This window comes from Narcine bancroftii, chromosome 2 (genome assembly GCF_036971445.1).
Source record: "Narcine bancroftii isolate sNarBan1 chromosome 2, sNarBan1.hap1, whole genome shotgun sequence".
NCBI classification, from domain to species: Eukaryota; Metazoa; Chordata; class Chondrichthyes; order Torpediniformes; family Narcinidae; genus Narcine; species Narcine bancroftii.
In genome coordinates, this window is record NC_091470.1 from 100,232,711 (window position 1) to 100,247,997 (window position 15,287).

A 15,287-nucleotide genomic window follows, 5' to 3' on the forward strand; every position below is an offset into this window, starting at 1 on the left:
TGAAATTAACTAAATCTTGAAGGAGCTTCAAGGGATAAATGTAGCATTCATGCTTCTGGGTGAGACGTATAGAATGAAATAACCAAGTTTTAAGATAAGAATTGGACTTTCAAAACAGAAATTGGAAGCAATTTCTTCACGGAGCAGTGAATCTTGAATTCTCTACTATAGATATGAAGGGGTGTGGCATTGGAGAGGAAAATGGCATTGAAGTAAAGGATGTCACTGGGACTGGAGTTTTTGAGTTGTGAGAGATTGGGTGGTTTGGGGTTTTTTCCCCCCTGGAGTGCAGAGGGGCGACCCTATAGAATTCTATAAAGTTATGAGGGGCATAGCATTGTCTTTTTCCCTGGATAGGGTAATGCAATCCCCATCCCAGTGTTCTGGACTAATATTTATATGGAACAGCAAAGGAGCATAAGCCATCAGAGCTTTTCAGGAGATTTGTGTTACAGTAAAACACTTGTTATCTGGAATTCAAGCCACCAGCAGACAGAAGCAGTCAGCAAAAAAAAAAAACAGATAAAAAAATATGGGTTTAAAATTGGCACACCTCACTGTTAATTCACCAATCACGCAATGTACAATCTTAAACAACCAGAAAATTCACTTATCCAGCATCTACCAATTCCCATAGGTGTCAGCTACCCTGGGTTTCACTGTATCATCATTCCACAAACCGAAAACAAGTAATAGATGCAAGACTGGGGCACTTGGTTTTTGTGTCTAACATTAACTGCATTGTGTTGACTGTAGCAAATATATTAATGCATATTGTTGCATTTTCTACTTAGTGCCCTCTAAGATCGCAAGAATTCATTGTCATGAGGAGGAGGATGACCGAAGTAGACATTGCCCTTATCTGGACACTATCAATAGGTGAGTACGAGCTACACTTCTCTCTTTGTAATCCAATGAGATAAAGATTTTGTAGATGCCTGGGTGTAATAACACTGGACAACAAAGGGTTTGCTTCCTGTAAACAAATTGGGGATTATGATAATCAACTTTAAGATGAACACAAAGATAATTTCAGATTTGGGAAGTTGGGGAAACATTAAATGAACTTTGATTGAATTGACCATATTTAATTGCATGACGATGCTGAGACATTGCGTTAGTTCGACTGACCTAATAATGTTTTGCCCCTGATTTTTGTTTGTACTCAGTATCTGATGCTTCTTGTATCGGTGTCCAACAATAGTCAGCCAGCATTGATGGATTCCATTTGTCCTGATACCACTTTTCCACGGTTGCAATGTCCTCGTGAAATCTTTCACTGTGTTCGTCACTGACTGCCCCAAGATCAGCAGGGAAGAAATCCAAGTGCAAATGGTTTTGTATGCTTGGCAGGTCTTAAAATATAGCAGGAAATCACAAATATATAGCTTTAAAAAAAAGATACGTGATAAGAACATTTTAAGGTGAATTTTGTGATCAACAGCCCAAAATCCATAAAATACTCCCATAAGTGTTCGGGAAGCAAAATCTTAGTTGTCCAGTGTAATTAGAAATTTCATGAATAAATTAAAGGTAGACCTTTGAATTCGAGTATTGAATGTGTACTTCAGATGATGTTTTGCCAAATGTAATGTTTTCCAGCTGTCCACAAATCAGAATACAGATGGTCCCTGACTTCTGATGGTCCAACTTACAGTTTTTCAAAGTTACAATGGTAGAATCCATACTGTACTTTGAATTTTGGCTAAGCTCTGATGTTCAGTGTCTCTCAGCCCTGTTTCAGTCGTGCTCTCCTGACAGCCGGCTATCAGTCCCTATACTGATCCCACTGTCCCGCGCTCTCCTGACAGCCGGCTATCAGTCCCTATACTGATCCCACTGTCCCACGCTCTCCTGACAGCCGGCTATCAGTCCCCACATTGATCCCACTGTCCCGCGCTCTCCTGACAGCCGGCTATCAGTCCCTATACTAATCCCACTGTCCTGCGCTCTCCTGACAGCCGGCTATCAGTCCCTATACTGATCCCACTGTCCCGCGCTCTCCTGACAGCCGGCTATCAGTCCCTATACTGATCCCACTGTCCCACGCTCTCCTGACAGCTGGCTATCAGTCCCCACATTGATCCCACTGTCCCACGCTCTCCTGACAGCCGGCTATCAGTCCCTATACTGATCCCACTGTCCCGCGCTCTCCTGACAGCCGGCTATCAGTCCCTATACTGATCCCACTGTCCCGCGCTCTCCTGACAGCCGGCTATCAGTCCCCACATTGATCCCACTGTCCCGCGCTCTCCTGACAGCCGGCTATCAGTCCCCACATTGATCCCACTGTCCCGCGCTCTCCTGACAGCCGGCTATCAGTCCCTATACTGATCCCACTGTCCCGCGCTCTCCTGACAGCCGGCTATCAGTCCCCACATTGATCCCACTGTCCCGCGCTCTCCTGACTGCCGGCTATCAGTCCCCACACTGATCCCACTGCCCTTTTTCGATTTACAATGATTTTGACATGATTGGAGTGCCGGAACACAACACTATTATTGAGCATTGCCTGGATCTAGTATGGAATGTCACATTGTTGAAACCTTGAGCTGGAATTTTGAGGTCCAGCTTAGGACATAATGTTGAGACATTGCATGAAGTAACAAGAGCAGGCAATTCATCTCCTTGAAACTGCTTTATAATCCAAATAGTTTATGGTGGATCTGTATCTGTCCTCCATTTGCCTACTTTTTCCCTCAAATTTTCTTTCACAGTCTCTTTCTAAGTTTCATCTTACCTAATTTAGCTGTAACTAGAATTTTATGTTGCACTGTATTGAAACCTTTAAAAGTCTTGATCAAATCCTTTTAAAGCCAAGTCAAAACAATTGATTATTAGATTTTACAAATTGTAATTGGAAAAAAGATTGACATGTGGCAGATGGAAGTTAAGGACATACGCCATCATGTTGAAATAGAACGAATAGCAAGACCACACCTCAGGTTTCAGTCAGAGAAGAGCAAAAATATTTATTGACATGCTGTCATGCTTGATATAGACAAATAACAGGTGACCTGGCATCATGACATCTGGAGTATGTACCACCTCATGACATTCACGTTGAGTAGGCCAGGGCTTCTCCGTAGACCTATGGGTGCTGCTGAATCTCAATGCCTCGTGGCTATAGTGGCTAGTTGCCAGTAGATAGTGTCTAGCTATTATGAGTTTGGAGCTGTTAGTGCTGGTTCAATAATATTGCAATATTATCTCACCACTTTTCCCCATGGTATTCCTTGGTGAAGGAAACCTTTTTCTTACTGTGCCCTTGTAGGGAAGACGAAGTGTGGCCAGATCCATAGTTAGAAGAATAATCTGGAAGTTCATTTTATGAATATCGTTTCTTTTCCTTACAAAAAGATTTCCGAGATCTTAACAATCTTTCATTGATCATGCCCAAACAGAAGGTGGGCCATATATTACTGCTGAATCTCAACACAGAACATAGCGAGAGAATGTGGATAGCCGTGTGCTAGTCCTGTTTAGAATATGATTTCATCCTTTTATCCTCTGAATCCAAGATGGGAATATTTCCACAAGTTACTAGCTCATTTCCAGACAGTTTTATCCTGCATTTAACTACATTGGATCTGCATTTACTTAATGGAACACCACAGGAGAAGGACTACTCTTCAGGTTAAAGAATATTACAATCGTGTTTTTAAGCTTATGCAAGACTTGGGCCCAAACTAATGAGTGTCATTTCCTGTAAATAGGAGCGTCTTGGATTTTGACTTTGAAAAGCTGTGTTCTGTCTCTCTCTCTCACATCAATGTTTATGCCTGCCTCGTGTGTGGCAAATACTTTCAAGGTAAGTTTGTTTCCTGCATTTTAAATAACATTACTGATGAAAAGTTTGTGACACAAATTGCATTTTATTTTCACATGAATGCATAGACTAACTCCAATGCAAATTTTAAATATTAAAAAAAAAGAGATTACAGGCCCATGAGTCTGTGCTGCCCAACTGACTTACAACACTGGTACATTTTGAACAGTGGGAGGAAACCAGAGCACCTGGATGAAACCCACACGGACATGGGGAGAACATACAAACTCCTTCCAGACGATGTGGCTTGGGAACCCCAGTCGCTGATGCTGCAGCCACGTTGTGCCGCCCTTCTTGAATCTTCTTAAATAAGTTGAGAATCTGACCATCAGAGTATGATTGATTTTCTCATACAAATGGAGGGTGCAATAGTTCGATATACTAAATCAGTGTATTATTTTAAATAAGGGAGACTACAATGGGATGAGAGAGGAGTTGGCAAGAATAGAGTGGCAACATAGGCTAGGACAGTTGAGAAATAGTGGAAGACTTTCAAAGATATTTTTCTTTGTGCTCACCAAAAGCACGAGTTTCTCCAGAATTGTGTTTTTTTTTCAACAGAAGAATATTCCAGTTAAAATAAGGGCAGGGAGAGCCGGCCGTGGATAACTCAGGAAATGAAGGAACCCATCCAACTGAAAGCTCATGCGTACGAATTTGCCAAGAGTTGAGGGAAACTGGAAGTTGGGGAAAACTAAATGGGAATTTAAAAAAAAATCATAAAGCTATTAATGAAGAATGTCGTAGCTGACATCCCAAAAACCACACGGAAAATAACTATAGTCATCTTGGGAAGACTGGGATGAGAATAATGCTTGTCTGTTTTTGATTTTAGTGATCTGTGTTTCTTAGGGCGAGGCCTGAAGTCTTATGCTAACATTCATAGTGTTCAGGTCGGACACCATGTTTTCTTGAATCTGCACACATTGAAGTTCTACTGCTTACCAGACAACTATGAAATCATTGACTCCTCTCTTGAAGACATAACGGTAAGCATGTGGTGCACGGAAACCATGAATAAAGGAACTTGAAAGGGGAGTCCCTGGGTTTCCTCTCTTCTAAAATCCTGATTCCTGCTAATATAAAGTTTCATTAGTGCTAGTTACACCTTGGGTAACTGGAATAGTCCTCCAGTGCTTAGCCCCAGGGGTCATTTTCCCCTGATTGTGGACGTTAACCATCTGATCCTAATGGTGGAGAGGGTCAAGAACCTCAAGTTCCTGGGTGTCAGCATCTCCGAGGACCTGTCCTGGAGCCTGCATGTTTTTATTTTTTTATTTTTTATTTTATTTTTTTAAAAATTATTATTTTTTTTATTTTTATTTTCTGGAGCCTGCATGTTGATGCAATCTTGAAGAAGGCTCGCCAGCAGCTATACTTTGTGAGGTGTTTGAGGAGATTCGGTACGTCACCGAAGACTTGGAAACTTCTACAGGGCATTCTGGCTGATTGCTTCACTGTCTGGTATGGAGGTGCCAACTCTTAGGACAGGAAAAAAATTCCAGAGGCTGCCCGCCGTGACGTGACAAACCCATTCACCCCTGATACCTTTGTTGTGAATGTTCTGAGTGTGGTGTGTAATTGTGGTTGCTTGAATATTAAGTGTTAAATGTGGAGGGTGTATTTGGGGGGAGGGAAGGGAACACAAAAAGCTTGAACTCTACGGGAAATTTTGTAAAAAAAAACTGACAATTGTAAATTGCAATTGATATTGTTAATATTAACATTGACAATGTTGATAACTTTGAGTTTAAGTTTGGAAAATCATAAATAAAATACTTTAAAAAAAACTCCAGAGGGTTGCTAACTCAAGAGGGTCACTCCATCGAGGACATCTACAAGAGGCGGTTCTTAAAGCTGCCACTATCCTTAAAGACCCCCACCACCCAGGCCATTCCCTCTTCACTCTGCTAAGGTCAGGGAAAAAAAAGTACAGGAGCCTAAAGACAAGGACTCAGCGGCAAAAGGACAGCTTCTTCCCCACTGCCATCAGATTCCTGAATAATTAATGAACCAGAGATACTGCCTGACTTTTTCATCCACTATTTTTGTTATTTATTGTTGTAAGGTGGTTTATGATGCTGCCACGGAACACCGAATTTCGTGACAATAAATTCTGATTCTGAACTTGCCTGAAGTCTGTACAAATATACTACATGGTCATGATTGTGTACACAGGAATAGGAGCAGCTTAACTAACATATAGAGAAAAGTAGTAGAATTCTTATTCTGCTCAATTTGAATTTGTTTAACTCGGATTTGAAATTGGACTCTTCTTTCTGTGTGATTATTTTAATTACTGAGCAGAGTGCATCTGAATGATTTTTGTTTGCTTCACCAAAGTATATCAATTTTCGGTGAATTCATTTAAATCTTATGTCTAATGTGAATAATTTTCCCAAATAGGATGTTCAAATTTCTGAGAGTTGTTGATAAACTTAGAAAAACACTTTCTCAAATTTGGGTCAGCAGTTGGTGCGCATAAATTTTAAAATGACCATCTAAAGCAAAATTTTGTTGAGGTTTGTTAGGTCATAGTATTTATGTTACAAACTAGCAAGCCCTTAACTAGCTCTAACAGCGACGGAAAAGTCACCAGGGGTAAAGTGAAGAAAAATAGTCTTTTAATTAAACTATTCCTCACATCACATCTCTCACTAACGCTAAACATAATGCTAAATTAACCCCCGCGATGCGCAAGTGTTAAATGTGTGGTGTTGTTTCAAAGACCAGACCATTACAGGGGCTTGCTTCTGGAAATGTCAATTTTAAAATCTCGTTTCAAATCCTTGTCGAATGGCAGGATCCTTTCTTTAAATTATATTCTAGAAGTTTTTATAGAGCAAGTATGGAACATTGGCTTTCTTATAAACTCCTACGTCTTTTGATGAGTCAGCTGGTGTATCCACATGTTTTCCCCTGGCTTTTTAGGGTTATAGAACTGATTATCTTGATGATAGAACAACAATCCTGCCTTTTTAGAGATTGCTGTTTCCACCCTGCCCTTCACAAAGGTCAGTTTTTATTCAGGTTGGTTCAAATTATCACTGCTTTTCACCCTGCCTTTTCACAAGGGATAGGTTTTCTTCAGCTCCCTGTGCTCTGGGTGATCTGCCTCTAAAATGTTCTCCAGCCTTCTTTATCCTGCCTCTCTTCACATGTGACCTGACATCACACAGCTTCAGTCTGTTTTGCAAAACCTCCCCTGTTCCAACATTTGATTTTGCAAAATCTGGCACCTGTCACTCAAATGGATCTGGGTTTTGCAGCATTGCCAACATAAGGCTGAATATATCCAATACTGTTCCTTTAAAGCACACATTGTCCTGATGTCCATTGTGATCCATTTTAATTCCATTATTGGCTTGTCCGCTATACTCAGCATTTCCAAACTAGCATCTTCATAAGATAAGATAAAGGGATGGAAGTAGGCTATTCGGCCCATCGAATCTGCTCTTGTTTTTGTTCTGTCTTAGTGTTTGTCAAATATGCTGTGGTGTGTGTCCCCCTTAATAACCTACATAAGCTAAGAAACATAATTCTATGTTAACTTCAAATATTATCAATACATCCGTTGCACTAACCCAATAGAAATAGTCAAAAAATTATCTAGGTATACCATATATACTTGCATAATTGTCAATACCATGTAATAGTTGACCCCCCCCACCCCCTTTTCTTGGCCCAAAAATTTCACTAATGGCTGCGCTAACCGTGCCGCTGGCATAATTAACTCCCCCTACCACGTTTACAGATCAAAGCCATATTAATATACTTAATAATATACTAATATAGGTGCACAATCCTTTATCCGGACATCTAAAATCTGGAAAGCTCCAAAATCTGGCAAGTGGGGAGAGAGACTGACAGTGCGAGTCGGGCAGGCGAGAGACTGGCAGCGCGAGTCGGGCAGGCGAGAGACTGGCAGCGCGAGTCGGGCAGGCAAGAGACTGGCAGCGCGAGTCGGGCAGGCGAGAGACTGGCAGCGCGAGTTGGGCAGGCGGGGGGGGGGGGGGGGGGGGTGGAGACAGCAGCATAATTTGGGTGGGCTTAAATCTGGCTTTCCGAAATCCAGAAAAATCCAAAATTCGGAAACCCCCAAGGGTTCCGGATAAAGGATTGTGTACTTGTAAATATAAGGACTCTTTCTTGGCGGGAATAGGGAGACACTTTAGGAGAATTGCCCCAGTGGCATCGGCTGGCTCTTCATCCTGGACGCCACCATTTTATTCAAGCACAACTTTATTGGGTTGTACTTATGCAATTAAATGACAAAAACTTGATTTGAAACAGCAGCTGTGGGAGGGGAACAACCCGGGGCTTCGCTGGCTGAATGTTTGCTTCCATTTTCACCAAGGGGTTGTGTGTTGCTTCAGAGAACGTTTATTTTTACAATATTAAACTTTTATTACATTTTTTATATATTCTTATTTATTTTAATTTTCTCTCTTTGTTCCTTGATTTTTTTTTGCCGATTGGTTGGGTTGCTGGTTGCTTGAATTCCATATACCGGGGATTTTGCTGTAATTTATCGTTGCACTAAAATGGTGTGAAAAGCAAGTTTTCCTATCCCTTATTTATCCTTGAGACACTACCTTGAACAGCTGGCTTTCTTCTGGTGTAGGTACTCCTACAATGCCATTAAATGTCATGGGTAGCTGGTTAGGCTCACTCTTGGAGATGGTTATTTGCCTTCCTTGCAAAGCTCCTGACATCAGTTGCATTGAAGCTTTGTACAAAAGTTGTGTCGTATCTGAGGAGATGGCATTGTCCTTATTTTACAGTATGTATTAAAACCAACATTCACAAAACAACATATTGCAAACTTGGACAAGCAATCCAAACTGTCACGGGCCTATGATGGAACCACCTATCTGCCAGGAATTGTGGGATTGAACAACATCAAAGCCAATGATTATGCCAATGTAGTTCTGCAGGTAAGGGAATAGAATGAGTAATCCAGATGAGAACTTGATGAGTGATGCTGATCCTTGGGCAATCAAGTCACTGAGCAACTGAGTTTGTCAAACCATTGGCTTAAGGTTTGATAAGAGGCTTGGGTTAGTTTAGTTGTTATTTGGCTAAGAATTAATGATAAAACTAGACGCGCTTCACGCATGCTTTGTCTTTGAGATGTTTCTTGCTTTCAATCATTATGTTGAGTCTAAAGGAAGTAAATGTTAGGAAAAATACAGTTTCACTATGAAATGTTTTCACATGGTTCAATAAATTGCCCTGGTTCACATATGTGGAACCATAAAAACTGGGTGGTTATGAGAAGAGATAGTTGGGAGAAGTGAATAAAATGGAAGTTACTAAGCATGTTAGCCATGCAGGGTAAATAAAGGGTCATGCATTGTTTAATCATGACACATTTGAACTTCTATGGCTTTCCTGTCCTCATGTTCAGTGTTTTGGAACCTTCTTTTCTGCTTCAGGCCCTGTCAAATGTGCCTCCATTACGGAACTACTTCTTGGAAGAAGAGAACTATAAGGACATCAAGCGGCCACCAGGAGACATAATGTTCCTGCTGGTCCAGAGGTTTGGAGAGCTGATGAGAAAACTCAGGAATCCCAGGAACTTCAAGGCTCATGTCTCTCCACATGAAATGTTACAGGCTGTCGTGTTGTGCAGCAAGAAACGTTTTCAAATTACCAAACAAGGTGAGCTGGTAAGCCATGGTGGCTCAGTAAACTTATTGCAACTGGTTGGACTGAGTTTTGCTTGAAAGATGAAAATAGATCTGAATTGTTGGTGATGTTAGGATTTATTTCTTATATAGGGTAAGTAAGATCGTAGATGTTGAGGGAATCGATTGCTTGATTTTGTTATACTGAACATGAAATGTCAGCCAAGTAAAGACATTATTGTAATTGTAAGTGATATTTTGGGGAGTATGATTTATCTTCCACGAATGTACAGTACAACTGCGATTATCCAAAATCGGATTCTCCAAAATCCTCAGTTATCCGAAATTTTTTTAAAAATTCAGATAAATGAGGATATCCTGGCACATGCCAGTGGGAAGTGTCAGTGTTCGGCAGTAGCCAACATTTTTTTTTGGTGAGAATTAAACATTATTTTAACACTTCAAAAGCCTTACCTTGTTGTCTGATATTGTTTAAACACCGTTAGAAGTGATTTTCTGTTGCTGCTGGGCTGTTTTCAAAAAATGACCAGTTCTCCGAAAAAACTTTCTCCCAGTCCTGACCATTTCAGATAATTGGAGTTGTACTGCAGTTTATAAGTTCCAGAATCCTACACTTGTGGTTTATAGCTTTTATTTGAGAATCAGCGTTAATGTTTCAAAAGTGGACTGTTTTTTTTTAAAAGAATACAAAATTGGCTGAATATTGTAGAAATTTCAAAGGTTCGGCAGGAGAATGAAATTCTCTTCACTTATATTTTGCCTTGTTTAAAGTGCATATGTTCTCATTGGAGATCTACTTCAGAGATAACAATAAAATAAAGTGACAAACCGCGTCTGTGGAGAGAGAAACTGTTTCAGATCAACATTTTAACAGAATTTCTAATGTACTTGCATTATTTTACTTGTTGACTGCTAATTTATATTGTTTGGGAAGTGTAATCTGTGTTGTATTACAGTGCATTTGAATGAGAGTATTAAATTTGTGAATGGCAAGTGTTACATCCACATATTTCAAATCTCATTCAATCCCAACTAATTCCAAAAAAAACCTTTGCAGTGGATTTTGTTTCAGTGAATTGTTTACCTACTATTGCAGGTGATGCTGTTGACTTCCTATCCTGGTTCCTAAATGCACTTCATATGGCATTAGGAGGGAACAAGAAGAAAAAGAGTAAGTGATTTTATATTTATTAAAATAAAATCTTGTATGGGCACTGCCATACTTAGCTGCTGTAGTCATGGAAGCAGCATTATTTTAAATGAAGGCTGTGTATCATTAGGTAAATTTGGTAAAACTCCCCCTATCTCGCACCAATAGGGTTTGGTGGATGTCGGATAAGTGAATTTTCTGGTTTCTTGAGATTGCGGGTTGCATGATTGGCGAATTAAGTGGTGAGGCGCGCCAATTTTAAACTTCTATATTTTTTACTTATTTATTTTTCACCATTTTTTTTGCCAGTTGCTTGAATTCTGCTGAAAAGCTCTGATGACTTATGCTCCTTTGCTATTGCATATAAATATTAGTCCAGAATTCTGGGATGGAGAAATGCATTACCCTACCTGGGGAAAAAAGACTATGACCACCACCTTATCTTTGCCCTTCATGACTTTATACAACTCTATAGGGTCATCCCTCTCTCACAACACAAAACCTCCAGACCAAGTGACATCCTTTACTTCAGTGCTGCTTTCTTCTCCAGTGCCACATCCTTTGATATCTAAAAAAAATCCATTGAATATACTGTATTTACGGAAGAGCTTCCACAGTTTTTTGCCGGTTGCTTGTGGCTGCCTGTTGCTTGAATTCCAGATAACAGGGGTTTTACTATATTTTTATAATGATCTGCTTATTTTCATTCAAAATGGGAGTAGTAGTTGACCATCAGCCCTTTGGGCTTCCAACCCCATTAAAAACAATCTTGGCTGATGATTCACTTTGGTACCCAGATTCTATTATCTTCCTGTATCCTGAATCCCTTTAGCATACAAAACATAACCACCTCCTCCTTGAATATATTTGATAGCTTGCCCTGATGGTAGAGGATCCCATAAGTTCACCATCTTCTAATTATTGAAATTTCTCATGATTTTCATTCTCAGTGGCATATTCTGTATTCTGAGGTTTTTTTCCTGTGGTTCTGCAGTCTTCAGCCTTTGAGAACATTCTCCATCTTCTTAGTCTGTCAAGCCTGTTAGAATTTTATAGGTTTATGTTAAATCTCCTCTCATTTGATCTAAACTCTTGTGAGCATCAACCTTATCTCTCTAGTTACATCTGACCAACCAACCGTGAAATCAGTCAAGTAAACCTTTGTTGTGTCCCTTCCGTAGCAAGAGAATCAGAATTTATTGTCATGAACAAGTCACAAAATTTGTTTTGTGGCAACATCACAGTGCAAACATTCATATGAACCACCTTACAAAAAAACTAAATAAAAATAGTGCATGAAAGTCAAAGTGAGGCAGTGTCTTTGGTTCCATCAGGAATCTGATGGCGGAGGGGAAGAAGCTGTCCTTGTGCCACTGAGTGCTCACCTTTAGGCTTCCGTACCTTTTACCCCGATGGTAGCAGAGTGAAGAGGGCATGGCCTGGGTGTGGGGGTCTGAGGATAGAGGCTGCTTTCTTCAAACACCGACTCTTGTTGATGTCCTCGATGGAGTGATCTGATGCCCGTGATGTTGCAGGCCGAGTTAACAATCCTCTGGACCTTTTGGCACCTCCGTAGCAGACAGTGATGCAACCAGCCAGATTGCTCTCCGTGTACACCTGTAGAAGTTTTCGAGAGTCTTCGGTGACATACCAAATGTCCTCAAACACCTTACCAAGTGAGCCTTCTTCGTGATTGCATTGACATGGAGGCATCAGGACAGATCCTTGGAGATATTGACACCCAGGAATTTGAAGTTCTTGACCGACGCCACTACTGAGCCCTCCATGAAGACTGGATCATGTTCTCCTGACTTCCTCCTGATGTCCACAATCATCTCCTTGGGTTTGCTAACTTTGAGTGCAAGGTTGTTGGTGTGACACCATTCAATGAGCTGATCTCCTTCCTGTACACTTCCTTATTGCCCTTTGTGATTCTGTCAACAACTGTGGTGGATTTGTTGAGCATTGTATTGTGCCTGGTCACACAGTCATAGGTGTATAGTGAGTAGTGCAGTGGGCTAAGTATGCATCTTTGGGGTGCACCTGCATTGATATTCAATGAGGAGATGTTGTTTCCAATTTGTACTGACTGTGGTCTTCTGATGAGGAAGCCAAGGATCCAGTTGCAGAGGGGGGTTTGGAGCTTCTTGATCAGAACTGAGGGAATAATGATGTTGAAGGCTGAGCTTTAGTCTATGAAGTTGCTGTATTTGAGGCGATCCAGAGCTGAGTGGAGAGCCAGTGATATTGCGTCTGCTGTGGAGCGATTGTGATGACAGGCGAATTGCAGTAGGTTCAGATCTCTTCTTGGGTATATATTAATTCTGGCCATGACCAGCCTCAAAGCATTTCATCGCAGTAGATGTTAATGCGACTGGGTGATAGTCATTGAGGCAGCTCATTCTACTCTTCTTGGGTACTGGGATGATTGATGCACTTGAAGCAGGTGAAAACCTCTCACTGCCACATTGAGAGGTTGAAAATATCTGAGAATGCTCTGTTTAGTTGGTTGGCACAGATTTTTAGCAGTGTGCCAGGTACACTGTCAGGGCCTGATGCCCTGTTGAGGGTTCACCCTCATAAATTATGTGCTGACATCGGCCTCAGATACAGATATCAAAGGGTCCTCAGCCGTTGCAAGGATTCTCATATCCATGTTAGGTTCTCCTTCTCAAAGTTGGCATAGAAGGTCTTCAGCTCATTGGGTAGTGAAGCATCACAGTTGCCTAAGGTGTTTGCCCTCGCTTTGTAGACTGTAATGGCCTGCACTCCCTTCCATAGCTGGCGTGTATCTTTCTCTGTCTCTAGCTTCCTCTGGAATTGCCACTTCTGCAGGTCATACCTGGACTTTTTGTAGCGATCTGGATCTGTGGCCTTTTACGGCCCTGATCTTTCCCTCAGCAGGTTGCGACTCCTCTGATTCATCCAAGGCTTCTGGTATCCCTCCTTGGGTAAAGGGACCAAAGCTACATGCACAATCTGGATGAGGTCTCATTAAGACCACATGCACTGCAGAAAACATCCTTGCTCCTATATTCATATGTTCTTTCATTGAAGACCAACAGGGTGGCATGGTTATCATTGGGTGGCACAGCGGCTAGCACAATGCTGTTATAGTGCCAGAGACCTGAGTTCATCATGCGATAAATATTTCAGCGCAGAAACAGGCCCCTTTGGCCCTTCAAGTCTGTGCCAAACCATTTTTTTTGCAAGTCCCACAGATGCACCCAGTCCATAGCTCTCACATCTCTCCCATCCAAATTCTTCTTAAATGTTAAAATTGAACCCACATTCACCACTTCAGCCGGCAGCTCGTTCCACACTCCTACCACTCTTTGTGTGACGAAGTTCCCCCTAAACCTTTCCCCTTTCACTCTTAACCCATGTCCTCTGGTTTGTATCTTACCTGTGGAAAAGGCCTATGTATATTTATTCTATCTTTCCCCCTCATATTTCATTTTTCACATAAACCCTTTTATGTCGGAGCTTGTCAAAAACCATCTGAAAGTACAAAACGTCCTCAAAAAGATAGTAGATTGTTTAAGCATGTCAAGTGCTAGGGATTTGATATCCTTTGGTCCATCAAGTTCTTTGGCACTATTTCTTTATTTGTATTTATTTAATTTTAATTTAGACATACAGCATGATAACAGGCCCTTCCGGTCCATGAGCCCATGCTGCCCAATTACACCCAATTGACCTACAACCCTGATACCTTGTGAAAGGTGGGGGAAACTGGAGCAACTGGAGGAAACCCACGTAGATGTGGGGAAAACGTAGAAGATCCTTGCATTCAGCGAAGATTGAACTCTGGTCGCTGGCACTGAAACGGCATTGCGCTAACTGCTCCGCTAACTGTGCCATCCTGTTTCCTTCAGTTCCTCCCTTCCTCTCCACCTTTCCACTTTGTTCAATTTTTTATCTTCCTTTGCTGAATCCTTAATTTTCAAATCCTCAGGGTAATGTTTTTTCTGATATTTGCACTCTGAAAAATTAATCCTACTTTTCTGATATTTAGACGCACTCATATCACCTCAAGATTTTTTCATTAAATAAACTGTTAAGCCTCAAAAGCCCACATTAGACTATAACCATTTGGTCAATTACTGCAATGATTATAATGTCCATGAAGTTTTCCACAGCAAGGGTCATGGGTCTTTGGGTACAGGGAATAAAATCCAATCTTCTGGACAAGGGATGGTGTGGGTGGAATGCCATTGATTCGAAAAGCTGTGTTCCATTATAACAGGGTCTGTTCTTTGGTTGAGTGGTAGTGAATAAGTAAAATGGAGCTTCTGAAAATTTTGGAATTACAGTAAAAGCCCTGGTATCTGGCACCTCTGGTGATTGGTAAATGCCGGATAAGTGTATTTTCCATTTGCTTGAGACTTACCCTTACAATGCCTAACTAATACACCTGCATTGAGAATAAACAATTTAAAAGACAAAAATACTGTACTATAACTACACTGAACAAACTTCACTTGCAATTTACTTTTTCCAGACACATTCTTTGAAAACATTTAAGCATCACTGCATCTGCAGGTTCCTCCCCCTCCTAGGAGCTGCCCAAAAGTCGAACAACAGCGTTATAGATAATTACCACCCTGAAGTTTACAGATAAAGCCTCTGACTGGGGCAACTCTTACTAAGCAGG

At 41.1% G+C, this 15,287-nt stretch overlaps 1 protein-coding gene across 3 annotated transcripts in view; it reads left to right on the plus strand.

Moving 5' to 3' along the window:
• usp39 (ubiquitin specific peptidase 39) overlaps positions 1-15,287 on the plus strand; it is a 36,077-nt gene that overhangs the window by 6,661 nt on the left and 14,129 nt on the right. For 2 of the 3 annotated variants that reach the window (XM_069917692.1, XM_069917693.1), the window contains exons 3-8: positions 795-879; positions 3,717-3,811; positions 4,682-4,818; positions 8,614-8,766; positions 9,268-9,493; positions 10,577-10,651. In XM_069917692.1, coding sequence (XP_069773793.1) covers positions 795-879; positions 3,717-3,811; positions 4,682-4,818; positions 8,614-8,766; positions 9,268-9,493; positions 10,577-10,651 — 771 coding nt within the window. The remainder of the gene's footprint in view (positions 1-794; positions 880-3,716; positions 3,812-4,681; positions 4,819-8,613; positions 8,767-9,267; positions 9,494-10,576; positions 10,652-15,287) is intronic. The other variant, XM_069917694.1, reaches the window with a different exon arrangement.